General features: G+C 43.8%; 2 protein-coding genes across 3 annotated transcripts in view; one reads left to right on the top strand and one right to left on the bottom strand.

Annotated features, from left to right (window-relative positions):
• The first annotated feature begins 3,315 nt into the window (after positions 1-3,315).
• Positions 3,316-16,373, top strand: CLNS1A (chloride nucleotide-sensitive channel 1A). Of its 2 annotated transcripts, none has more exons than XM_032099000.1 (7): positions 3,316-3,484; positions 6,140-6,276; positions 8,538-8,642; positions 9,374-9,484; positions 9,924-10,097; positions 12,965-13,049; positions 15,581-16,373. In XM_032099000.1, the coding sequence occupies exons 1-6, from the start codon at positions 3,336-3,338 to the stop codon at positions 13,030-13,032; spliced, it is 744 nt and encodes a 247-aa protein (XP_031954891.1). In that variant the 5' UTR covers positions 3,316-3,335; the 3' UTR covers positions 13,033-13,049; positions 15,581-16,373. The 2 variants fall into 2 exon arrangements, with proteins under 2 accessions (XP_031954891.1, XP_031954892.1); XM_032099001.1 differs by having other exon boundaries at positions 12,965-13,041; positions 15,581-15,604.
• A 2,200-nt stretch (positions 16,374-18,573) lies between these two features.
• AQP11 (aquaporin 11) overlaps positions 18,574-26,522 on the bottom strand; it is a 14,326-nt gene continuing 6,377 nt past the window's right edge. Inside the window, exon 3 of the mRNA XM_032098999.1 lies at positions 18,574-19,941. Coding sequence (XP_031954890.1) covers positions 19,889-19,941 — 53 coding nt within the window. The 3' untranslated portion in view covers positions 18,574-19,888. The remainder of the gene's footprint in view (positions 19,942-26,522) is intronic.

Below are 26,522 nucleotides of genomic sequence, written 5' to 3'. Positions count from 1 at the left end.
CTCGATGTACAAAGTATAATGTGTATTGCAGATACAAGTGCTTTTTAATGGGCATTACACATGCACGTACCTCTCTTAGTTTTCGAACGAGCACTGAGTAATGGCTGCTGTGTATTGTTCCATGACGGGGCCACTGCCTGCCATGGGGACGGGCAACTCCTGGTTTATGTTGGTTTTATTATGGCAGCTCATCTGACAGAGTCTTTTCTTTCTTTGAGCAGCTCTGGCTGATGGTGGGGAAGACTGATGGATTTGTTTTTGCAGTCACAATGTTTTTCTGTGTGTGTTCCATCTTCTGTATAATTTTTGTATCTCACCTCACAGTGGTGTTGCAGTCACTTGACAAAAGCCAATGTGCCTGCAGCTGGCACTGTACCCAGCTAGGCTGTTCCAGCAGACAGCCATGAGGTGTCCACGTGCTCCTCCTGACAGAGGAGCCAGGTTCATTTATTTAGGTTCAGATGTGTAAAACCTGGGAAAAATGGGGAAAAAAATGGAAATCTGCAGAGACGCACTGAAGAAGCAGGTGTTCTGACACGTGGCAATGGATGTGGATGATATTTCGGGACTTTAACAGGAGAGAGTCAGGGAGAAAGAAACAAATCGAAGGAGAGAATGGCTTCTCTGTGTGAATTGCTGAAGCCTGTCAATCTTTATTTTGAATGTGTCTGTGGTTGCAGTCAAGCTGCTGCGTGTTCCTGTAGTGATGAGAAATTGCTGTGAAATCTGTCCTCTTGCTCCAAATCCACTGCTGAAACTTTACACTTCCATTTCTAACAGATTCGGGGTATCTAAGTCTGAACTGGCCACCTTATGGCAGGCAATGCTGTGGAGAGAAACAAGCTCCTCTGGATGGTGAGTCCTGCCTTCTGTCCTAAGGTGACTCTTAACCCTGTGAAGGTACCTGCTGCCCTTCATTGCCTCTGAACATGGTCCTGGTTGACTAAATCACTGCTGGACATCCAGTGTTCAGATGTCTGTCCGAGGCTGGATTTTAACTCACTTAGCTGAAGAAAAGTTTTCAGATAGTGCCATTCTGTTCCATTCAAGCCTAGAGGAAATGTCTGCCTTCACCTCTAAGCTTCTGTTTGGTGCAGCACTCAGTACTCTGGTGTGAAGTGTCTGGATTATGTAAACAAGGAAGATGTGGATTTCTCCTCCTCCTTTAATGCCTCATCCTCAAAACCAACTTCCTGCCTGGGCTTAAACCATCCATTTTCCCATTTTCTTTTGGAAGAGTGGTATGCCACAGAAGAAAGACTCGCATTTGCATGCAGGAAGAGAAATGGACTCTCTGCTGCTCCACTGCAGTGGCTTCAAGCTGCAGTAATTCAACCCCAACCACTCAGAAATCTTAATTATAATTGCCTTAAGTTGTTGTGTGATTTGGAGTTAACTGCAAAGGTGGTGAGAACTCTCTGTGGCTAATATGACAGCCACATTAGGTGAGAGGGGGCGGACATGAACAGGAGCATTGCTTTATAACCACTAAGTGTAATGAGTGGTGTTTCCATGTATTTGGATCTCTTCCCACCAGCTGCCACAGTCTGATCAGTGTTCATGGATGAACTGTAAATTTTTGTTTCCGGTTGACCACTTGTCTTGGTGTGACAAACTTGAAGATGGTTGAGAAATACCCCTTTCCTCATCTCCTGTTGCCTCTGTTGTGTTTTTCCAAGCTATTCCAGTGGTGTTTAAATATCACTTCGTAGTGGAATTTGCTTTCATTTTGGTCTAGGTGATTATTTGTATGAGTAACAATTATTTCCTTAATTAGAATCCAGAATGGGAAGGCATGGTTGAGCAGCTTTCCAAAGCATGGTCAATAGCTCAGCCTAAGAGAACCATGTTATGTTCTGCTCTTTGCTGTCCAAGACCATAGCTAAGAAAGTCCAGAGAAAGGAAAGATGGGGATCTAATCTTGTAATAATTGGTTCATGTTTGTGAGAACCTGTGTTTGCACACAGGTAGGTAAATGACTCCCAAAAAGTAAATTTAAACTGTTAAAAGGGAAGATGAACATCCATGACAAGCTAACAACTTGCATGGGCTCTTGGCATGTTGCTATGGCAGGAGCATTTGTCATCCTGACAAGTCAGGGAGAAGGGATGTTTGCAGTGATGCTGTCTCACTGATGGCATTACCAGGAGCATGCCTGGACAGAGATGTACTTCACTGATGTGTCAGTAATCCCTGTTTCTCACTGCAGTAGCAAGAGAAATGGTGTAAGTCTGGGGGAAGAAACAGGGCCAGTGCTCCTGAGGGGGTGGCAGCCTTTCCATCCCTGCAGTGTGCTGTCCTGAGACACCCCCAGCTCACCAGGTACTGCAACAGTGTCGGGCTCCTGAGCCCAACTCCATCACTGCTGAGGGAAATCAACTGGTTAAGCAAATTAAGCAATTCAGGTACTTGTGATTTTGTTTTTCTTCTCTGTGTGTATTTATGAGACACTGGGTGCTGGTCACCCACCAAAAATTCCCTTTCCAGCATGCAATAATGGTAATTGAAAAGTCGCTGTGTTTGTCTTTCCCTCTGTCACCCGTCCAACAGAGACTTGCAGGCTAAAATAGATATGGCAGAGATCAAGAAGCATTTGGACAATGCTCTCAAGCACATGATGTGATTTTTGTGGTGTCCTGTGCAGGGCTGCGAAAGGGACTCAATGATCATTGTGGGTCCCTTCCAGTTCAGGATATTCAATGGTTCTGTGACTGCTCTTGGTACTGTCAATTATAGAAACAGAATGGTTTGGGTCGGAAGGGACATTAAAGACCTGTTCCAACCATCTAGTTCCAAACCCCTTGCCATGGGCAGGGACACCTTCTACTACACCAGGGTGCTCAAAGCCCCATCCAACCTGGCCTTGAACACTTCCAGGGATGGGGCATCCACAGCTTCTCTTGGCAGCCTTTGCCAGTGCCTCATCACCCTCACAGGGAAGAATTCCTTCCCAATATCTAATCTCACCTTGCTCTGTCAGTTTGAAGCCTTTTCCCCTTATCCCTTCATGTCCTTGTCCAAAGTCCCTGTCCAGCTCTCCTGTATCCCCCTTTAGGTACTGGAAGGGGCAGTAAGGTCTCCCCGGACCCTTCTCTTCGGAGAACAGCTCTCAGCCTGTCCCCACAGCAGAGGTGCTCCAGCCCTCAGCGATCAGCTCAGCGCTCCCCTTGCTCCTCTCTTCCGGACAAAGACGAGTTAACTCCGACCCCGCCCGCAGCACTCGTGGCACCCAGACAGCAGCGCCCCGGCCCCGCGGAACGGGATGGCGGCGCTGACATCGCGTCCCGGCGCGGAATTGCATCACAGAGCGGCGCGTTCCGCTTCCGGCGGCCGCGATGGTGGAGCAGGGAGGCGGCGGCGGCGCCATGAGCTTCCTCAAGCGCTTCCCGCCGCCGGCCGACGGCGTCCGGCACCAGCAGCCGGACACGGAGGCGCTGCTGGCGGGGCGCAGCCTGGGCTCCGGCACCCTCTACATCGCCGAGAGGTGCGGGGCACACGCGGGGCTGGCACCCCTCGGGGGCTGCCCGGGACGGCCCTGAGGGGCCCGGGATGGAGGGTTCGGGTGAAGGGGCCGTGGTGTGCGGGAGGCCCTCAGGGGCCGTGAGGCTCTGCGGGGGCGTTCCGCTGCTCCCGCTCGTTTTAAAGCGGGCAAGAGGGAGCAGCACGGCCACGGACCCGGCTGGCTGGGGCATTCAGGACCACGGTGGATGGGACTTGGAGCAACCTGGTCTAGTGGGAGGTGTCCCTGCCCACGGCAGGGGCCCGGAACGAGATAGCTGTAAGGTTCCTTCCCACCCAAACCATTCTATAAAACTCAGCGTGGTGGAGAAATGTGCACTTGCAGCCCAGAAAGCCAGTTGTATCCTGGGCCGCAGCAAAAGCAGCGTGGCTAGCTGGGCATGGGAGGGCATCCTGCCTCCTCCTTTTGTGAGACCCCGCCTGGAGTGCTGCATCCAGCTCTGGGGTCCCCAGCATAAGAAGGACCTGGAACTCTTGGAGCAAGTCCAGCAGACACGACAAAGTTGATAAGGGGACTGGAGCACCTCTACTATGAAGACAGGGTGAGGAAGTTGGGGTTGTTCAGCCTGGAGAAGAGAAGGTTGTGTGGAGACCTCATGGCAACCTTCCAGTATCAGAAGGGGCATGCAGGGAAGCCAGAGAGGGAGGGGGTCTTTGACAGGAACTGTGGTGATAGGACAAGGGGGAATGGCTTCAAACTGTAAAAGAGCATTAGATTAGATACTAGGAAGAAATTCTTTACTGTAAGTGGGGTGAGACACAGACACCAGTTGCCCAGAGAAGCTGTGGATGTCCCTTCCCTGGAAGTGTTCAAGGCCAAGTTGGATGGGTCTTTGAGCATGCTGGTGTAGTGGAAGTAGTGGAAGGTGTCCCTGCCCAAGGTAAGGGATTGGAACTGGATGGTCTTTAAGGCCTTTTCCAACCCAAACCATTTCATCATCAAAACCACGTCAGCTCTCCCCTTGTGACGGCAGAGTAGACGGGGCTGTTGGGTTTCTGCTGTTAATAACTACTGTGGTTCTGTGACATCCTTCATGTTGCATTAATCACATGGAGGCTGTATGTTCTTACTAGGCAGAAATCAGTCTGGTTATTCTGGATGATGTTTTCTGAGCTCTTTGTGGTCTCCTTTCAATCCTCCCTGCATTGTATAGCTCAGGGAGACAGCTTGATAATTAAAACAATGTGATTTTCTTTAACCATGGAAAAGTACTCATAATATATTCTGCAGATGAAGAGCATTGTTGGAACAAAAATGTAATTTAAAATGTGCACTGAAGAGTGAATTGTCTTTTAAAAACCTCAGACTAGGAAACTTTTATGAAATGGCCAATATTGACGGAGGAGCTTTTGCCCCACCTGAGCTTGTTAGTGATGTGTTGGAGAGGAATCTCTCTGGAATTTTGTTTACTGTTTGATTTTAGTTTGGTTGCAGTTACCAGGACTTCTGTTTGTGGGGTATCTGCTCTGAGGACGTGTAATGTTGAGCTTCTTTGTAAGTTGCTTTCAGTAGACTTTTGTGTGAGGCACCTACAGGGCTGCCAGCTTCCCCTCCACACGTTTCAAGTGCATCACAGAGCTTTCACCAGAGTCACTTGCTGGAAGTGAACAGAAAACACCAGTGTTTGCAGGAGTGCCATGGGAGAACAGGGTGCCCAGGAGCACAGTGTGGCCCTTGATCCATGTACTGACTCTCCACCAGCAGCTGTAAACATTGAGGACTGGCCAGTCGAGGCTAGCAGATAAATTCCTTGCTCCCACTGCACTAGCTCTTGCTCTCAGCCAGGTTTTCCGAGGCAAGGAGTCTTCTGTGACCTTTGCATTGGTTTTGTCTCACCACAAAAGCTTGTGAATGCTGAGTTTTGCACATGGTGGAGGTCTTGCTTTCTGGCCCTCACTATTTCTGTTCACTGTGTGACATCACTGATCACAGGCACCCAAATCTCGTTCGAGTTTGATTTCTCAGTGGCCAGAAAGATGTTGACTGTTCTGATACAAAGGAAGCAGTGGCCTGGTGGTGACAATCTGTTCTGTCTCTTGCTGTGGTTAGGGATGAGAGTAAAAGTGGGGGAAGCAGAGGCTATAGCACATAAGTTCTGAGTGGAGGAATACCCATAACCTGCCTCTGCTGATAACAGAACTGGCTGTTTATCCACATAACAGGCTATACCCACATCAGATCTATAATCTTCTAGGAATTATGATACTGACTTGCCTTTCAGTGTTCTGTCTTGAAAAACCACATTTAATAGTTTGAATTATAAATCACACTCTGGAACCTCTGTAGTTACCTTTGGTATGATAGATATCTACAGGGAGGAGAAAATGAAGAGGTAGGGAAGGAAATTCAGCATTTAGTGCAAATGTGATAAAGCTGTGATGTGTTTAGGGTTCTTAGCTTCACATCATCTAAGCAAAGGTGTCTTTTCCCTCAGCCATCAGTTAATGCTGTTGTAAAGATCTGTTCAGGCAGGTCCAGGACCATATGCCTGGAGAGTGGGCTAAGTGCCTTGTCTACAAGTCCTTTTTTGGGCTTAGTTTTCTGCACGCTCGAGTCAGGTACTGTGGATTCCTCTGTTAAGTTTCTAACTTGTGTCTTCCTTTTTTCCTCCCTTGTTAGTCGCCTGTCTTGGCTGGAAAACTCTGGAGTTGGCTTCTCCTTGGATTATCCCACCATCAGTTTACATGCCGTCTCCAGGGACCTGAGCGCCTACCCGAGGGAGCACTTGTACGTCATGGTGAACGCCAAGTTCGAAGGTATGCCTGGAGTGTTGCTCCTGCTCCCACGCAGCCCCGAGTGACAGGCTTTCCTCCTCAGAAGGAGTAAATGTTGATTTTAAGTAATTTAAGTAATTGCTTGTATTTTCTTTTTTATTTTCCTGAAGGATGGTTATTTTAGAAGCACAGCTTTGCATGTATTTAGAGTCACTTCTTTACAGTTGTGCTCTCAGCTTGTGGCTGTGTACACTGAAGCTGCTGAGAATCAGTTCTCTGCCCTCTTACACTGTTTTAAACAATTTAGTTCCTCTGCCAGTCTCCCTGTGATTCCATCTTGAGTATGGTTTTTTCTTTATTGAATTTATGTTAATGTTGCTGCCCTCTCCAGGCTTGATGAATTCCTGCTGTTTCACAGCCTGGAAACTTTTCATTCATTTTCTCCCACAGCTTGGTTAAAAACAAACAAGAAAAGGCAATAGGTCATGTTACCAGGCTTAAATGAATCTTTGTAGATTGCCCACAAAACCCCCCTTTTGACCATTCTTGCTTTGATATAGAGAAAGCAAACTTTCTGTTTCATTGTTTGTATGAAGACTGTATTTTTTAATATATATACTGTGTATTTTATATATATATTTATATTTTTCTTCTGGCAGACCTGTTAAGTGCATCAAAAACTGCCATCTCAATTGAAGATTAAAAAGTGTGAGGTCTTCAGCAGGTCTCCTTTTCCCCTTTGTGCCTGCTGGTCATCATAGCTAAAGGCTAAAATCTGGTATTCTGGGGTTTTTTTTAATGTATCCAGAAAGTAATGATAGGACTCTGAGGAGGTGGGGATGCTTTTAAGCTATTAATGTTCTTCATTATTTCCTTCTCTTATGTTACTAATGTTCTCTGACAGTCTATCACTACAAATAAGAGGACATTTGCATACACCTCATGGTTCTTCTTCCTCATTTTCCTTTCACTGTGGTTATTTTGAAGTAAACAGAGCCTCGTCTGAAGAAAGACACTGTTTCTAGCTTTTAATTCCATTTGAATTAAAAATTTGACAATACAGATATCCTGTGAAGCCCTTTTCTAGAAATCCTTAATAGACTGGTTTTTGTGGGTATTTTTTTGTGTATTTTTTTAGTATTTTTTAGTATTTTTAGTACTCTGCCTACAGTAAATCTTCCACAGCAAGTAGCTTTTACTTTTCCAAGTCTAGCCCTAGCCTGCAATTTTAACTGCTGAATAGTGTTAAACCTTTCCACTTAGTTGGCTGCAGGAGTCTTCATTCTCCGTTGTGCAGGGTACATTTTGTTCTTCCTCTGAAAGTTTTGCCTGTGCTCTCTGCGTGTTTGCGCCTTGTCCTCACCCCTTTTTTTTTAGAAAAAGGCACTCAGAGGTTGACTGCATTGAAAACAAAGAGCTGGACTCAACAGTAACAAGCTGTGCCTGTGGCTGTCAGTTGAAAAAGGACTGGGTAGCTTCCTTGCACACTTCATTTTTGGGGCAGCTGGCTGGCAGCTTCTTGGTGTCTTTGTATTCTTGGTGGTGCCAGTTTCGTATGGGATAAAAACCACTCTCAGTGGAACAGCCTCTTCTCCTGTAGAAAATTATTGTGCGCTTTTGAGGCTGTCAATGCAGTGTCCCCAGCCCCGAAGTGATGAACTGCAGCCATTTTTGTGGGGTTTTTATTCACAGAAAGGACAACGCCACAGTGATGCTCATTTATTCATGCACATGGCCTGCAGAAGTCAGGAAGCACCGCAGTTGTCACTGGCTCTGGGTGCACTTTGTACTTCTCACATCTTGCTGGCTGACTAGGAATCTTGGAAATGGAACAGGCATCCTCTGCACATGTCAGAGTCCCCTGTGAGGGGCCCCACTGGAACCTAGCTGATTTCATGACAGTAATGTTAAGGATCCATAAAAAAACCCCATGTGATTTTAAAAATGGTAACAATTGTGAATTGGGGGTTTTGAGCACAGTTGTTTTTAATAAGAATCAGGCAATTTTCCTGAATTACATTAATACATTGTGTGACCAGTACAGAAATCTTAAGTCCTAAAGTTATAAAAAGAGAAGCTTGCCTGTGTGTTGCAAGTGTTTTTGACGTGCTGTGAGAGGGCCTCATATATCCACGTAGGTCTAGGAGTCTCATGGGGTTTTTTGGGAGAACGGAGTGGAGGTTTTGTGCCTCTCTCAGGTTGTTTCTGACTTGATTATGTGTGTGTTCCTGAAAAAATAAACAAATGGCTTTTTTTTTTTTTTTTGACAACATATTTCTTCTAAATCTTTCAATTTCCTAAAGAGGAGACAAAAGAGGCTCCCATGACTGAAGGGGAGGAGGATGACAGCGATGATGATGTTGAACCGATTGCGGAATTCAGATTCGTACCTAGTGACAAATCAGCCTGTAAGTGAGGAGGGGAACTGTGTTTTACTTTCAAGTCCTGGGTATGTGTGGAAGACACTGGGGTGTAGAGATGTAAATACCAGGATCCTTCAGTGTCATTCTCTAATGACTTGATTCCTGTGTGCTGGAACGAACAGTTTTATCTGGCTTGAAGATGGGACTATTTCTAGCATCTGCTTCTCAAGTAAAATTCTAGTGCTTTAAAATAGAAACTGTGGAGTATAAATACACAACATGGGTAATCTCACTTATACACATTTGAAGAGAGCATGTATGGGAAATGACTTTTTGATTACAAATTCAGTGATATTTGAGTCAGTGACAATTTCATTAGAAACATGCTAATGTCCTGACACTACCACTGGAAAGCTGTCATATCCTGTCCAGTGTGGGGCTTACAGTTGGATTCAAGTTTTAGGAATCTGATAGATGAGATGCTGCAAGGATTCCTGCAGTGGGTAACCACAGACAGAATTGTCCATTGATAAAACTTTATCATCAGTGAAATAATGCAAAAGTGCTGTTAAGAGGCTAAAGCACCAGGCTGGATCTCTGAAACCTGATTTGTTTCTTACGTGGCTTCTGGCTTGTTGGATGATGTTTTCAAATATGAATTCAGTTGTGTTTCTGCTAAAGGAGTATTCTGAATCCCTTTGATCACTTGGAGCAGGGTTTCTTGCCTGTTGCTTTGGGGTGTTGGTGGAGGTTTGTGTTCACTTGTGTTCCTGCAGTGGAAGCCATGTTCTCAGCGATGTGTGAGTGCCAGGCCCTGCACCCAGACCCGGACGATGAGGACTCAGACAACGATTACGAAGGGGACGAGTACGATGTTGAGGCCCGTGGTTGGTAACAGTTGCTTCTTTTGAAATACCTGCCAGCACTTGGATACCTGGTATCTGTCATAATTGTTTATTCATCTTGCCTAAACGTCCCTTTTGTCACAGGCACTGTATAGAAATGCATAAATCTGCAGAAAACCTGTCGTTTAGCTGTCACAAATCACAGGAATTCAGCAAAAGCATTGTTCTGGCTCTCCAAAGCCCACAGACACAAAGAGCAGCCTTTCTTGTTCCCAGTGGCTGTGCTAGTGCAGGTTCAGTGCCCGTGCTGCTGTGTGGTCAGTTTACAGCACTGTGTGTATTCTGTACCTGATGTGAGCAGCTTTTTAATCTGAGTCAGTTCATATGAGCATAACTTGCCCAGCTGCTCCCCTGTTCCTCAACCTCTGCATGTTTCTGGCTCCTAAACTTAGGTCTGATAAACACAAACTTGTTTTTGCAGAGCTAGAACAAGGTGACATCCCGAGCTTTTACACATATGAAGAGGGATTGTCACATTTAACTGCAGAAGGCCAGGCCACGCTGGAGAGGTTAGAAGGCATGTTAGCCCAGTCTGTCAGCACCCAGTACAACATGGCTGGAGTGAGAACAGAGGACTCCATAAGGGAGTTTGAAGGTAAGACATGCTTTTGTTTTACTGAAGAATATGTCTTCATCAGTGACACAGCCAGTGGGATCGAGTGCACCCTCAGCAAGTTTGCAGACTTGTGCAGTTGACATTCCTGAAGGATGGGATGCCATCCAGAGGGTCCTGGACAAACCTGAGGAGTGGGTCTGTGGGAACCTCATGAGGTTCAATAAGGCCAAGTGCAAGGTGCTGCCCCAGGGTTTGGGCAACTCCCAGTCTCAACAGAAGGTGGGAGATGAGGGGATTAAGAGCAGTCTTGCCAAAAAGGACTTGGGGGTGCCGGTGGGTGAAAAGTTGGACATAACCTGGCAATGTGCACTCGCAGCCCAGAACACCAGTCATGTCCTAGGCTGCATCCAAAGCAGGGTGGCCAGCAGGGTGAGGGAGGGGAATCTGCCCCTCTTCTCCACTCTGGTGAGCCCCCACCTGGAGTGCTGCATCCAGCTCTGGGGTCCTCAGCATAATAGGATATGGACCTACTGGAGTGTGCCCAGAGGAGGTCATGAGGATGATCAGGAGGCTGGAGCACCTCTGCTATGGAAACAGGCTGAGAGAATTGGGGTTGTTCAGCCTGGAAAAGAGAAGGCTCTGGGGAGACCTTACTGAGGCCTTTCAGGACTTAAAGATGGGGTGTGCAATGGGGACAGACTTTTTTGTAAGGCCTGTTGCTGTAGTGGTGCCATGATGATTTTTTGCCTTTTCTTTTATACCCCTTTTATACTTTTTTACAACTTCTGTATTCTTAGTGTTTTTTAGCCTACATTCTTAGACTTGTTTGTCAAGCTAGGAGACTATAAACATTTTAGAAGCTTCATAGTCAGGGATCAGTGTGCCCCAGACCCCAAGGTCCTCTCCAGAACACATTCTGTAAACTAAGATAGAACCATCCAGGGGAAGGCTCCTTAGGGAGGGGGGCTCATTTGAGCCTCTCATTGGGGAATCTTTGATAGATATGCTAATTAGTAAGACCTAAATGTTATACCCAGTCTTTCGGGGGGTGTGCATTGCAGTGTGCATTTGGGTGCATTTGACCTGGACGTGTGCACCTAAGGATCCTTAAAATAAATACCGAGGTAAAATCCCTTTTTCCCTTCTAACTGTGTTTGACTCTTGATTTTAAGACCAGGAAAAGGCATCAGTAGGACAAGGGGGAATGGCTTCAAATAAAAGGAGGGGCGATTCAGACAATAGAAGGAGAGATTTTTTTTACCATGGGGCTGGTGAGCCACTTGCCCAGAGAAGCTGTGGGTGCCCCATCCCTGAAAGTGTTCAAGACCAGGCTGGATGGGGCTTTGAGCAGCCTGCTTTAGTGGGAGGTGTCCCTGCCCATGGCTGCAAGGTCCCTTCCAACCCAAACTATTCTATGGTTCTATGATATGAAAGTAGTGCTTCTCCCATCCGGCTGATCCGTAAACACCAGGACTGAGCAAGTGCAGTGCTGTGGGTGATACCTTCTGCAAAAGGTGAGGGATCACCCACAGGCCTGTGGCCCTGTGGGCAGCATGTTGCCTGCTGTGGATTGAGGGCTGCTCTGTTAAAGAGTGAGCACTTCAGTGTTAAGAACACTTGATTCTTCCTGGTTTGATTTCCTGTAAGAGTGGTAAAGTGAAGTTGATTAGGAAAAAAAACCCTAAAGTTATCAGTCTACACTGGGATTAGGAAGCAGTTTCTACTCTAAACAAGTTGTATTTTTTATTTGGGTTTTGGTTTTAGTTTTTTTTCCTAATACCCTAAATTATAGGTTAACAATTCTCTTAACAGAGTTCAGGGTGAATTCTGAATCATTCAAACACACTGAAATAGATTTATTTAAAAAGATCTATTTTCCTGAAGAATGCTGTCTCTTAATTCTATTGATTGTTAAATCTGTGTATTTAAGGAGCAAAATTTCATTTTTGTTGGGCGAAGAACACCTGATATCTCAGACTCTTGTCTTTTCTGTGTGCTGTTTTCCCTAGAGCAATATATTATCTTGGAGAAGAATAGGGAAGTAGTTTAGTAGCATTGCTTCTTTTATATATAAATCGCAGTGCTTTTTATATGCCCTCATGTTTTTGAAAGATGGAAAATGATGCAGCAGTTGTGGATTTCTACAGAATAATAATGAATTTGTTCTCATCCACAGGGAGGGGCTTTTAATCTTACTTGTTTTGTCAGTTAAGGTTCTCTTTTTTCTGCAGTTTTGAATAAATTTATGTAATGTAAAGGCAACCATACGTGATATGCTCCTGTTTCAGCAGTGCCCTTTGTTTGAAAATTTAGTCAGGTTTCTGAATCCCAAAATTCCAGAAATGAATGTAAATTGAACAGCAAGTACGTCATGTGCCTCAGAGCCATCTTCATCAGTTTTGTTTACTTTCCTAATCTTATTTGCTATAGTACTGCTGCTGGATTTGCTGCAATTATGAGTATCTCCAGGGCTGCTCAGTTTCTGAGTTACGTTATTTTTTGACATTGTGGCATAGGGCAGTTGCTCTTTCTTTTCAATGGTTGTTTCAGAACAGGATGCAGCCTCTTTCTGCTAGAATAAAGTTATTCAAAGGAATCGTGCCATTTGTTACACCAAAACTTCATTTAAAACATGAAATAGTTAAAATCCAGTGTTTAAGTCTTTTAATAAGACAGGGTGAGATGAGGTTGTAGGAAGTGGTGACATCTTTAAGTGACTGACTGATGAGCTGGAGCAAACCCACTATCTTGTGAGCTCATCAGTGTTTCCTTAGGCTGCTTTCAGAAGTTCAGTGAAGGGGTTTTCTGTCCTGGCCACCTGTTGTCAGCAGAGGGCACCCGCTCTCTTTCTCGTGGAAACGTCATCCCTCATCTCTTGTTTACGGAGCACTGGCTGTTTTTTTCAGATGGCATGGAGGTGGACATAGCGCCGGTAGTTGCCGGGCAGTTTGAAGACGCTGAAGTCGATCACTGAGGAGGACAGGTGCGGCTGTAAGTTCTTCTGACTTCTCACCTCTATGCTTTTCGGTTCTGCAGAGCCTTCCCTCTCTGTAATTTGTGTAATGTACGTGATCCTACAGGAAGAGTCTCACAATACTGGGATGGTGGTGATATAGAAGAAGGAAAAGGGAGCTGTAGTTATTACAAATGTAGAAAGATGTTTAATGATCTGGGCCAAAATGCCTGTTGGCATAAACCATTACTCTGCAGAGGCAACCTGCATGGATGTGCCTGTCTGGAAGACAGGTCAGCCTTCTAGTTGATTTAAGAATTGTCTGATCTCAAAGGCTTTTAGATGTTGATATATGAACACTGGAGCCATCCCTGGGAAGTTACTGTCTTCAGTGTCTGTTCTTTTGCCCTTAGTGTGCAGGATTTCCCAGGCTGTTCAAGGGGGCAGGACACTTCACAGCACTTCAAGTCCATCTCTTCCTTCACTATAAGCAGAGCAGGAACAGTTCCTGGTAAAGTTACTGAGCTGTCTGGATGGGATTGCTGTCAGGAGTGCACAGCTTAGAGCCTTCCATCACTTGTGCTGCTTTTCTCCTCTTAGTAGTGTTACAAGCTGTGCCAGTGTTTCCTTGCTGGTGCTGGGGAGAGAGGAAGAGCAGCTTTTTCTGGGACTGTCTGTAGAGCTGCACCAGCACAGTGGGGTTGTGATCCCAGCCTTGCTTCAGCAGTGCTCACTAGTGCTCAGTCTGTACGTGCTGCTCGAGTGGTGCTGTGTTGTCCCAGTTCTTCTGCCTGTCTCAGAAGGGAGACTGATAGCTCTTACCTTAAAGCGAGTGTCCGACTATCCCACTTGAAATGCCAGAGAGAGCAGCTGTGGAGCAGACAGCCAAAAGCTCAGGGGAGGAAGGAGGAAAGGGACACAAAAAGGAGTGTGACACACTGAAAGAAAAGTGGGAAGTAGTTGATTAGGGATTACAGTGTCACTAGGAAAGAGCCTGCAGTCCCCGAGGAGGGCTGTTGTGGGGGGTGCTGCACAGCTGCATTCCTCCTCTGTTGCTTATTTTTCTTCACTGCTGCAGTTCTGAAAGTCTCAGAGTATCCTTGTGTTCTCTTACTGACCTCCACCACTGCCACTGCTCCTGTATTGGTATTTATTGTCTGGTGTAAGAGCTCAAACTTCTGCAGTCGCATTTTTACCCTGGGAAGGACTTTGCAGAGCAGAGAGGAGTTCTTAAAAAAAAAATCTGGATACTGGTTGTTCTGCCATTGGATGGTCCTCCAGTTTGGTAAAGGACAGGCTTAAAAGTTAAAGAAAAGTCTTTAGCTGTAGATCAAGTGCCTCCTAGTGAGTGAATGGAAATTTAGGCTCTGATAACTCCATCTCCAAGACTACTTTGGTCCATGGTTTATTAAAAAGAAAAATTATGCTTTTGAAAAATTCAAATTTGACTGCTTTATTTATTATCCTGGTTAAACTTGATCTGGATTAAGGACAGTTTGTAGCTGACAGCAGATCTCTAAGAAGCCTGAAAGTGCTGGTGGAAGTGCTGTAGACTGTTCTTCTAGCAAAGCACAAAATACACCCAGTAAGAAGTAGTTTTGGTCAGTGGAATTTTTCCTGCTACTTAACTCTGTGCCTTCCATGGTATGGCATGTGGCTGTGGGGAGATGAATGCTGTGAGAGGTGACCGGAGAGGATTTCCTCCTGTGCTTCTGCTTGTGCTGATCAGAGCTGAGGGGCTGATCCCTGTCAGAGCAGATCAAGTGCCCTGCACCTGCAGTGTCAGGTGCTGCAGTGACATCACTCCAGGTAGCAGTGTGGGATGGCCCTTTTTAGAGTAACCGCCAGCCTGAGTGTGTGGATGTAATTTAGGGAAGTGCAGGAATCTAGGCCCTAAGGCAGCAATAAGGAACTGAAGGTAGAAAGTGACAAGGACAGCTCTGGGAGGTCTGTACTAATCACCCTACTCAGAGGGTGGCTTGGCTCTACACTCTGTAAGTAAGGGCAGAGAAGGGAGCATGCTGTGGTCTTGTGCGTACTCCATGGAGCAGCTTGGCCCTTTTAACCTCCTGAACTGCAAAATCATCTACAGGAACATCTTGTTGGTGATCCCTTAGAGAGCAGCGTGCTGCCCTGCCTCCAAAACAATGCCCTTGTGTGATGCTCGTGTTGCATGCCACCCAAATGAGATGTGGCAGTCTCTGGCTGAAGCTCCTGAAATACTTGCTCATAGTTGGTGCAGGACATTTCCACTGTTCCTGCAATAAGTGGTGTTTTGTCTGTGCCATCACGAGGCTGCAGCAATTGTTCTGAAGCAACTGGTGTGTCCGCATGTGGGTGCAGCGGGGCCTGTCAGGGCACCCTGGTGCCTGCTGTAGGCACATGCTGTCCTTAGCTGACCTGAGCTAGAGCTCCTGCCAAAGGCAAAGATGCTCAGCCCTTCTGAAAATTCATGGGCTTGTAGTAAAGTGCTGTCCTCTGACTGCAAACGACAGATAGCTACTACTCTGTGAAGGTTAACAACCTTTTAATGCCAGTTATGTAAACTTGGGTGTCTTGTGTCTTTCAGATTCCTGTTGCGGCACTTCCAGAATAAGCTGTAAAACCGAAGGCATTGCAGTGACTATCGGGAGTTAACCTTTCTTTTCATGACCTACGTTTAGACATCTAGGTCTAAAAATGCTTCTAGAGACGTTTAAAACAGGGTTTGACATTCGTGACCACTATGGGGTTATTTAAAAAAACAAAATAAAAACAATAAAACCTCTTGCATTTAACACTTGAATGGGGCTAATCAGGAGTCATTTCATAGAATCACAGAATGATTTGGGTTGGAAGAGACCTTAAAGATCATCTTCTTCCAATCCCACCTGCCATGGGCAAGGATGCCATTCAGTAGATCAGGTTGCTCAGGACCCCATCCCAACCTGGCTGTGAACACTTCCAGGGATGGGGCAGCCACAGTCTCTCTGAGCAACCTCTCTGGCCTTTTAAAGAAGCCTTTGTAGGAATTCTAGCACTTCAGAAATAAAACTAAGTACAACAGAATTTTAGATTGTCCTAGAATTTTCCATATTTTTTTACCTGTCATTGATTCTGTGGAGTAGAATGGAAATAGAAATGTTATGACTAAAAGGAAATAGGATTGGCCAATGATTAAAAGAAAAGCTAAATTAAAAGCTCCTCAAGTAACTGGCTTTATCATTTCAGTGCTATCCCTTTTATTTCTCTGAGAGCTGAGCTAGGGTGGTAGAGGAGATGGAATAAAGTCTGTAAGGTCCAGACAGAGAGAACTGTTCTGTGTCTATGTATTAAATGTTAACATTGTTAAATAAACTTAAGATTTTTGTATCTCACAACCAGCTCTGTGTTGCAGTTCTCCCTCCTTTACTTCAGCAGGCAGCTCGAGCCCTCGAGTTTCAGAACTCTGTTCTGTAACAAAAAAATCTCAGTGAAGCCGAAGCCATTTTCATAATTTACCTGGATGTGAGGATAAAAGGGCAGAGCATTTGCAGCGTGCGCCTGTGATAGAGTTGGTCACACACATCCCAAACTTAGGAACCCAGCTTTAGATTGCCAAGATCTTGGTCCTGCTGGAGCTTTTCCTGTTTCAACTCTCTTCGGGGTGGTGATTTTGCCATTGGGAAATGTCAACAAATTCAGGTTGTTCCTCTCTTCCCCAGTATTGAAATGAAAGTCTGGACCAAACTTCCTCCATTTTCTTTCATTTTGAAGTTGACCTGTGATTTTTTTTGGGGGGGGGATAGGGGGTGAGGTATTGCTGTGTTGGTATATGAACAGTTTTCTTTACTGGCCCTACACTGCTTACACATTAGGATGTGATTTGGTTCCAAGGTACGTGATAATTATCATCACTCTTTGTTGAATATTTGTTAGGAATGCCAGTCAAATCAGGGATGTCTTAATAGTGCTGTGAACCATTGATGTAGCTGAATAAATGAGGTGTTCAGCATGTTATGCAACAAGACATTCCACAAGAATGTCTTTACCAGCCCCTTTGTATACATACAAACATATTCATGGGAGTGTGTGCATGTTTTTGTTAGGGATTCACAGTAACAAAGGAGGATACAGAGTGATGCTTTCATTTTTGCACTGGTGTTTGGAGAATCTTGCCATGGTGAGATTTTGGGACAGATGAAACTTACCGGCACCATAATTGAGGCAAAAGGCTCATTGAATGCTAAGTCACCATTCGCTGTTACAGCAGACTGGTGGGGTTTTCTTAGTGTGTGTAAATGTGAGTTGGAATGTGGTGTTTCTGTTGTTGTCCACGTTAAACTGCAGCCTGTTACATACCCTGGCAGATGGGCAGAGTTAGCTACAGGGCAGCAGGACTGTTCACAGCTCCTCTCGGCACTCTCACTAAGGAGAATTCGTGTTGTACTGATGTGGCGCTCCAGGAGCAGACATCTTGTGATGCTTCCAGTCAAATCAATGGAGCAAGATCGAGGTGAGGTGGAAACAAATCTGGATGAACCCTGGAGGTACCGTTGAGAAGTGTCTTGTGTGGATTGGCAAGTCTTATTTTCAAAAAAACACTGTATTTAGGCTGTGTGTAAGTGTTCTGGACTTCATAAGCTTTTGTTACCCCAAATGTAAAATACGCCTTTTTGCCTGCACTACCAAAACCAGTTAAATTCTTCAGTTCCTAGCTCAGGTTCATTTTTCTTTATTTCTGCTACTTTTGTTGGGTTTTTTTTTCTTTTGATTTGCATTAATTTAGTCAATTTAAGGCCTGTCTAATTCTTAGTGATTCGTCTTTTAATTTTGTGTTCTAGTGCCTATAAATACAGCAACTACTTGTTAAACACCCAGATTGGTACCAATTTCTTTTAGACTATATGTTGTGGCAAAATAAACAAGGCAGACATGGAGAAGTCAGATCTCATCTGACCTCCTTACTTTATGGACTTTGCTTTTGCAGGCCATCAGAAATGATGTGGAAGTAGGGCCTCTAATCTAATAAATCTTGGCTGCCTGTAGGTTTGTACATCTGCTTTCTCTTTGTCTATTTTTATGCTCTTTGAGGTTTATTTTTGAGACCTTTATCCTGTGGGCTCCGTGGGCTTAGAGGAGACATCAAATCATGTAGATTTTGAAAGACTTGTTTCCATAAGAGAGGTGAAAAAGTGGGGGGTAAAATTATTAGGTATGGATCACTTTAAAAATAGGTAAAAGAGATAAAAAGCAGTAACACAAGAAAGGGAAGGTAGAAACCCCCAAAAGGATCTGCTTTATCAGAACAAGGTATAAAAATAAATCTTTTTTCAGAGGATCACATCTTTTCAGGCTCAGTGTGCTGGTGTGTGGTCCTTGCCATGGAGAGTTTTAACAAGTTTCCTTTGGTAGAACTACTCACACCAGGGTCGAGGAGCTGCTGAATGATAACTCAGCAGTTCTAGTTCTCTTCAGTGTATTAGCAGGCTAATTTCTTTTATTATTAATTACTGAAAACAGGGTCATGGATAGCACTCTTGTATGTGAAGCACATTCATACAACTGATTTAATTTTGCAATATAATCTTACAGCTACCTTGGAAAAATAAAACAAGAAAAGATTTTATTGCAACAAGGAAATTACACGGAAATATTTACTTCCCAAACTCTTGCAAAAAAGATAGCTGACAAAAGATAGCTGTTAAAAGACTTCATCAATTTACTGTGAAAAACCCCCCATCTGATTCCTTTTCTCTTAGAATATGGTTTGTAAGATGACTTGGATGATGAGGCGAAGGACACAATTCTGAGATCTTTGTAGAATTTGTTAACCATCTCTCCTTTTAAACCAAGTAACTATAAAATGAAAAACTGAATTTACTTTTAAATTTGAGAGATCTATTTTGGCATATTTAAAAACTAAGCTGCAGCCAGAAGAAGAAACCTCATGCTAGAAACAGAGCTTCAGAGGGTGGTACCCATCAGTGGCGTCTGCCTCAGCTGAGGCTGAAAAGGGCATGCTTGTGCCTGTTTTGTATAGGTAGCTTTCCTGTAGGTTTTATCTCTGTTATTTATTCTCCTGCATTGCAGATTCATTTGTTTTTTAAAGAAGTTGATAAGAGCTACATAAAATCAAGGACAAATGGAGTACTGCATGATTCATGCCTATATACTGTGTCTATGTGAAGAGGCAGCAGTAATTGCCAAAAAAAAGTAGAGGGTTTTGCCTAAAATGCCATTTGATGTGTGTGTCTACAGAATTTTATGGTACTTTGTTACTGCTTTTTCCAACAATCTCCAGTGTGACAGGAAGGGGCAGAGCCTGCATGGAAGGAAGGGAGGGGTTACTTACCTGCACACAGGTATTATTAAAACAATGTTGGTCATACAGACTTTTAATTTTGGTGTAGGGTGGCTCTAGAACAGAGCTGTGGAGACTCTTCTAGGGAGTAGTGTAGCCTTTCTTCCTCTCAGAGGTAGGTATATGGCAAGTAGGAATATGATGATGTCAGTATAAGAAATCTTCAGCTCCCTTTTTGCAGATGCCTTCAATGGGAAGAAATCCAATAAAATCAAACCTTGAAAGGATAGGGTATTTCTCTAAAATTAGTTTTGCATGCTAATAAAGGTCAGCAAATGGCACTTATGGCTAAAGTGACAAAGTTTGTGTTTTAACAGTCTTTCACATTCATATGGCTTAACTGAAAATGGTGGCAGATATTCCCAAAATCCCAATATGCATTTACAAAATTATTATTTGAATACAAAGTGGTAAGTCATATATTTCAAATGTGAAGTCTGAAAATACAAATGAAAGGTGGCATGGAAGTCTGTCAACAGTTCTCTGAAAGCTTTATGTCTGCAGATGTTGAAAATATTTTTTATGTAGTGCTGCCAAATTTCAGGATTTGATGTCTCAAGATATCCGAGGAAAGAGTTCATCCCATATAAAAGCCACAAGTATTGTACCTGAAATGAGAAGTTACAGAAAGCACCTTTATTTAAATGCATTTGAGAAGGACTCAGTACTGGTATGGAAAATTAACATTATATTCAAGTATTTGAGTGTCTAACACAATACTGCAGAGACTGCATCAGTACTTTTTGCAAAGGAAGCTTCAACAGGCCATGCAAGTGGTCCCTGTGAGTTAATAATCTTGTTTTCCTTAGTATGGTTAATGCTTTGATCTGTGTAAGCCAAGCCAAAGGCAGAGAGTTTGGCTAGGTGAATCCAACACGGGCACCTTCCTGTTCCTGATCAGGGTTCCTTTCTTTGTAGCTGGATGTATAAACGACTGAACCAGCAGCTTAACCTCCATCCTTCACCTGAGTTTGATAGCTGTGTCTGTTTTGGTAACATCATTTTTAGGCACTGCCAAGTGGGTATAGGATAGTGGGTGTTTTATTGAAGATCATTCTGATTTAGGGCTTATTCTGAAGCTGAAAAAACTGTTAAGTTAGAGATAGTGTACAATTCTCATGAAGAAACTTCTATCTCAAGTTGGAAGGGACCCATAAATCCAAAGGGCATCCAAATACAGTTTATTATGACCATCAGTGTATTCTTTCAGAGACAAAGAGGATGGCATTGATGGCATTGCCCACACATAAGCTTGTATTTATGAAACTTCTTAGATCACAAAAAAAGCTTATTGGAAGGGATTCTGTTTAGTCCAGTCTCCCATTCAGTGCAGGACTTTACCTATGCTACATGGGTCAGTGAGACTTTCCCTGGCTGAGTCCCAAAAACCTCCATGCTGGTGACTGTAGCATTTCTCCAGGAACCTAATTTCAGTGTTGCTGCACCCTTCCCCCTGAATGTTTTCCTGGGGTCTAAGCTGAACTTCCCATGCCCCAATTTGTGGCCTTGCTGTTACTTGTTGCCAAAAAGAATGGTTAATCTCTGTTATCCTTGTAACTACTCTTGAAATAATGCTTCACTGTACTTAAAACACACTTTCATCTTATTTTTGTGGCCTAAACAAGTCCAGTTCCCTCAGCCTTCCCTCTCAAATCAGGTACTCCAGGCCCTTCATCATCTTTGTAGTCCTCCACTGCCTGCATCCTGTTTTGTGACACGTTGCTCTTGAACGAGGGGACTCCACCTATGTTCCAGATGCCACCTCACATGCATTGAGTAGAAGGAGGCAGTAATCACAGAATCAATTTGTTTGGAAAAAGCCCTGAGATTATGGAGTCCAACCTGTCACTGAACACCACCGTGTCAATAGACCATGGCACTGAGTGCCACATCCAGTCTTTGCTTAAGCACCTTCAGGAACAGTGACTCCACCACCTTCCTGGGCAGCTTTTTCCAAAATCTAATCATGCTTGCAGTGAAGAAATTCTTCCTAATGTCCAACCTAAACCTCCCCTGGCACAAGCTTATGCCTATGTCTTCTCATCCCATCACTGGTTGCCTGGGAGAAGAGACTGACACCCCCCCTACCCCAGCTGCAACCTCCTTTCAGGTATTTGTGGAAAGCTATAAAGTCCTCCCTGAGCCTCTTTTTCTCCAGGTTAAACAGCCCCAGCTCCCTCAGCCACTCCTCATAGGACCTGTGCTCCAGACCCTTCACCAGCTCTGTTGCCCTTCTCTGGACACACTCTGGCACCTCAGTGTCCTTCCTGAACTAAGGGGCCCAGAACTGGACACAGCACTTGAGGAGTGGCCTCACCAGTGCCAAGTACAGGGAAAGCATCACTTCTCTGGTCCTGCTGGCCACACTATTGTTGACACAGGCCACGTGCCACACGTGCCATTGACCTTCTTGGCCACCTGGGCACACACTGGCTCATGTTCAGCTGCTGTCACCAGCACCCCCAGGTCCTTTTCTGCTGGGCCACTTTTCAACCACTATGCCCCCAGCCTGTAGCCCTGCTGCATGGGGTTGTTGTGGCCAAAGCTTAGGACCCCGCACTTGGTCTTGTTGAATCTCATGTTGCTGGTCTCAGCCCACCTCTCCAGCCTGTGGAGATCCCTCTGCAGTGGTGCTGATCCCAAACTGCTGAATCACGTGCTTTGTCTTGCAGAGAGACCAAACTGTTGTGAACAAACTTTAATTCAGGTCACTGTTAAACACACTGGGGAATATGAACTTCCAGTACCGACACCAGTGTACTCTGCATGGTATTGGCCACCAGCCAGGTGTCAGCCCATTGATTGTGACAGTTTGAGGTCAATGGTTTAGCCAACCTTTATTGCAGCTAATAGTCTTTTTGAGTGACCCCACCTTGAACCAAGAATGCTGTGGGAGGTGTTATCAAAAGCCTTACTAAAGTGAAGGTATGCTACATCCCTGCTCCCCCCTCATTCCCACGTGGATTCATCACAGAAAGCAACCAAGCTGGTCAAGCATGGATTACCATCGCTAAATCTGTGCTGACTGTTCCTGTGATTACCTTTGTTTACATGGTTGGAAATGGATTCCAAGACTAGATACTCCACCACCTTCCCACTGACTGAAGTGAGACCAACTAGCTTACAGTTCCCTGGGTTCTCTCTCCTCCTCAAAAGGGGACATAATACTAGCACATTTCCCATTGGCAGGAACCTCCTCCAACTGCTGTAGAGTCTCATAAATGAAGGACAATTCCAACACTGGCCAACTCTACCTCCATTTCTAGGTGAATCCCACTAGAGTCAGTGGATTCACAATCACGTATGTTGTTCCTATACTGTTGCTCCCTATTTATTGCTTTCTTTCAAAAACTTTACTGATTTACACAGAGGTTTGGGAGCAAATTTTGCTTGGGAAGACTGTGTGGTACCTCAGCCTTTCTTCCATGCCATCCATCACTAGGTTGTCTCCCCCATCCTCCAACTGACCTACATTTTCTCTGGACTTTTTTTGTGATTAGGATATTTGTAACTCTGCATGCCCCTGCTCTTAGTTCCAGCTGAGCTCTAACCTTCCTGATTTTGTTTCCAAGTGCCTATGCAAAGCTCTTACATTCCTCCTTTGCTGCCTGTCCCACTTTAAACTTCTTACATGCTCTCCTTTGTTGTAGGGAAGCTCTTTGTCTAGCCAGCAGGGAAAGGCTTTCTGTCCAAATTCCCAGTCTAACTATGTGACAGATTCCTTCTGCACATCTCAATCTATTACTGAGCTCTCATGAGCTTTTTTTTAAAAATCACCCTTGTAACGTATACTTTTCTAATTTATAGCAGCTTCCAAGGGAATTACTACTGACTTAGCAATTTCCTAAACAAGCAGAATTTTTTTTTAAGTCCATAGTCTGGACAGCTCTGCTATTTACCTTCCCAGTCCTCCTCTGGACCCTGAACTCTTGTGAGGACTACAACCCAAGCAGCCACATTCACCACCCATTCTTCTCTGTAAGCAGGTCGAGTTCAGGATTAACCACTCACTGGCCCTTTAGTATTTGAACTAGACATAATTACTGACAGTTTCTAGGAGCCTCATGGATTGCATTCACTCACTGCATAAGAGTTTTTGCTCAGATGATGTCTGTGGAGCTGAAAACCCCTATGAGGACCAGGGTCTGGGAATAGGAATAGTTTGTTTTCTAGTTGTTTGTTGAAAACCTCCTTTGCTTCCAAGTGCCTGAGATACTGAACACTTCACTGCAGATGGACTTGGAATTCTTGTTTCTTTGCTTAAGTGTTTGAACTTGCTAGCAGCCTCTGAATACCCTCTCCTCTGAGCAGAAAGCTCAGTGTCACATGTTGCCTTCTCCCTTGCTTAACCTCTTCCATTTACATCTACTGCTAAGTGACTTTTGTGGCACTGATTTTCTAAGGAATAGTATTAGTCTTTCTAGTAAAACTGATCTAAAAACTGATTCTAGAAACCTAGCAGGAGGCTAGGCCAGGTTGGATGGGGCTTTGAGCATTGTGGTCTAGTGCAAGGTGTCCCTGCCCCTGGGTAGGGGGGTTAGAACTGATGGTCTCTAACATCCCTCACTCTACAATACAATTCTATGACATGCTAAGCTGGCACCTGTCCAGGAAAGAGCATTTCATTTTATTGACCTCATGACTATCTTGTCACCAACTTTTCCATTCATAGCTGCCATCTCCCTGGTACTGAAAGCAGCATTAGCTCCGTCCCCATTATTACTGATGGTATAATCATCCCTGGACAACTAACATGGATTCCTTTGGCAGCAAAACAGAAACTGTCTTTGTTCCACTGGTACTTACTGAGTCTATGTTCACAGTGCAGAACTTAGGCCTGCCTGTGCTAAGTTATAAACACTTGCTGGCATCTATGTTTATTGCAGGAATCGGGAGTTTATTGCTGCTGGAGAATCACCTTCACCAAAACATCAACGAAGCCATTTTGAAAAATGAATAATTAACTACAATTTCAAGATTAAATTCCTGAAAGACCATAAACCACCAGGAGATTTGTTTATCCTAAAAGAAAATTTCCATTTCATCCTCATCTTGTGAAAGTGATAATCAGTCTTCCTCTTGTTCTAAGTGTCCTTTCTAGGAACATTGTTTACCATGTGCTTACAGCCAGATCAGGGTATCAGTTATATACTGAACATTCTCCATCTCCTTGTCCTCATAGATTTTTGCTATGGCCATAAATGAGAATATATTGCACTTTGCACAGGCAATTTTAAGTTTCGTGATATGTTAGTCCATGGTTCTACTGTGTGGTAGTTATTTCAGCAAAACACAAAAAACCCTTCTGAAAAAAAGTAAGTACAAAAAGTAAGTAAGTAAAGTAAGTAAGAACAAAGTAATTTAACCATCTAAGAGGCTGATGCTGGAAGCAGTAAGACATCATATTAACATACCATTGTGACTCTGCCAGTTTCTAGGAAGTCTGAAACAGCATTTCTACTGGCATGTGAATTCTGAAAGTAATTTTTTACAATTGAATTTAAAATATCCCTTCCCTCATCATCTACTTTCATGATTCTGCTTAGAGGTTCTTTCCCAAGAATTTATTGTTTACAACTATTGATTTGTAAGGTCTCTATCAAATGTGTGAAATGCATCCATGAAACATCCTTGTTTTGTAGTAAGATATTTATATCACTAACAGGTGATCCACAGACCTGAGATCTGTAACTAATGTTGGCTACAGTAGTGACACTGCAGTAAGTGATGTGTCCTGAGTATTCACATCTTTACAACTGCTCAGTCTGGCATTCCTTTCCCTCACAAATCAAGAGACAGCATTCAATGTATTCTGTATGTATATTCTAGATGTTAACTAATGACAAACCACTGTTCATGAATTTTCATAGAGATAGAACATTGCTCCCTAATCGCATTCTAAGTCATGGGTCCATTTCAGTTAAGGTCAGTTGATTTTATGATGTCAAAAATCACCTGGAGGTTTTCTGCAAAGCTATTCTGCAGGACGCATCTCGGAATGTAAGTAGAACATGGGGTTTCAGAATGCCTCCTGCTTCTTTAAATCACTTGCCAAAAGATTAAATCCCAAATACTTAGAACCTGGAAAATCTTTAAATGGTTATGAGGTTGAAATCAGTTACTGTATCAGCAAGCTAAAGCTGAATTGTGAGAAATACTATGTGGCCTGTCAGGACCCGAGTGATGCTGATCAGCTTTGCCTATGACATTTCATTAATTTCTCACTTACTCTGTTGGTTCAGTCATCCTGTTTGGAGATCGAATTTAACAAGATTATATTAAAGTGAATTTCAGTTAGGTTTAAACTTCTGTCTTCGTTTTTGGCTGACTGAGAGTCAAGGCAAGTAGAACGTGCACAGACCTGAACTCAGGAAAAGGAAGTGTTTGGTCAAACAGGAGCCCTTTCCAGGGTTTCCTGTGTATATTTTACATCCTGTTGTGCCTTCATCACTGTTGTACCTTGTAATAGGATTAAGAGTCATGAAAGAATTCAGGATTAGCAGACTGCTTCTTTATATACCCTAAGCAGAAAGCTCAAGATTTTTAGGGACCAACTGTAAACAAACAACAGCATGAAGTATCACATGGAGCATTTTCATCTGCACACAGCTAGAAGTCAAAATCAATAGCTTCCAAATTAAAACCATAATTTAAGTTAGAAAAAACCTAGTTGCTAACACTTCTTATTCTTAAACTGCCAGAACAGACTGTGTCCAATAGTGACTGGGGGAAAAACACAGAATGGGAACTGCAAAGTTTAGACACTATGGGGATAAAAAAGATTTGATATAATAAAAGTGGTAACTGAGAAAGCATATTTAAGGCACTTATCCCAATACCTGTGGGTAGGGTTTTTTTTAATTTATCATCCCCCTGTGTTTGTAAACTGTCACAAACAAGACAGACACTGCGTGGTAACCAGTATGTTTCTCTTTTTGAAGTTCATCAGGCTGATACTTACTTTCAAGTAAGGACCACATGATCTTTAAAGGTCCTTCCCAATTCAAATCCTTCTCTAATTCACAAAACAGTGCTGCAGGCACTCTACATAGAGCATTAAAAATTTTTAAAATACACAGCCTGCATTTGCAAAATGAAACCATGATTCTGAATGACTTCAACACATACATTATAATCTACTATCTTCTGGATTTATTTAACACAAAAATCAAGCACACTCTCAAATAAA

This window comes from Corvus moneduloides, chromosome 2 (genome assembly GCF_009650955.1).
Source record: "Corvus moneduloides isolate bCorMon1 chromosome 2, bCorMon1.pri, whole genome shotgun sequence".
In the NCBI taxonomy this organism is placed as follows: Eukaryota; Metazoa; Chordata; class Aves; order Passeriformes; family Corvidae; genus Corvus; species Corvus moneduloides.
This window is presented reverse-complemented; position numbering and strand designations above follow the sequence as displayed.

Coding starts and splice junctions, on each gene's coding strand:
- CLNS1A (XM_032099000.1), top strand. CDS start 3,336: ATGGTGGAGCAGGGAGGCGGCGGCGGCGCCATGAGCTTCCTCAAGCGC. Junction 9,485..9,923: donor GTACGATGTTGAGGCCCGTG/GTTGGTAACAGT, acceptor TTGTTTTTGCAG/AGCTAGAACAAGGTGACATC. Junction 10,098..12,964: donor CTCCATAAGGGAGTTTGAAG/GTAAGACATGCT, acceptor TGTTTTTTTCAG/ATGGCATGGAGGTGGACATA.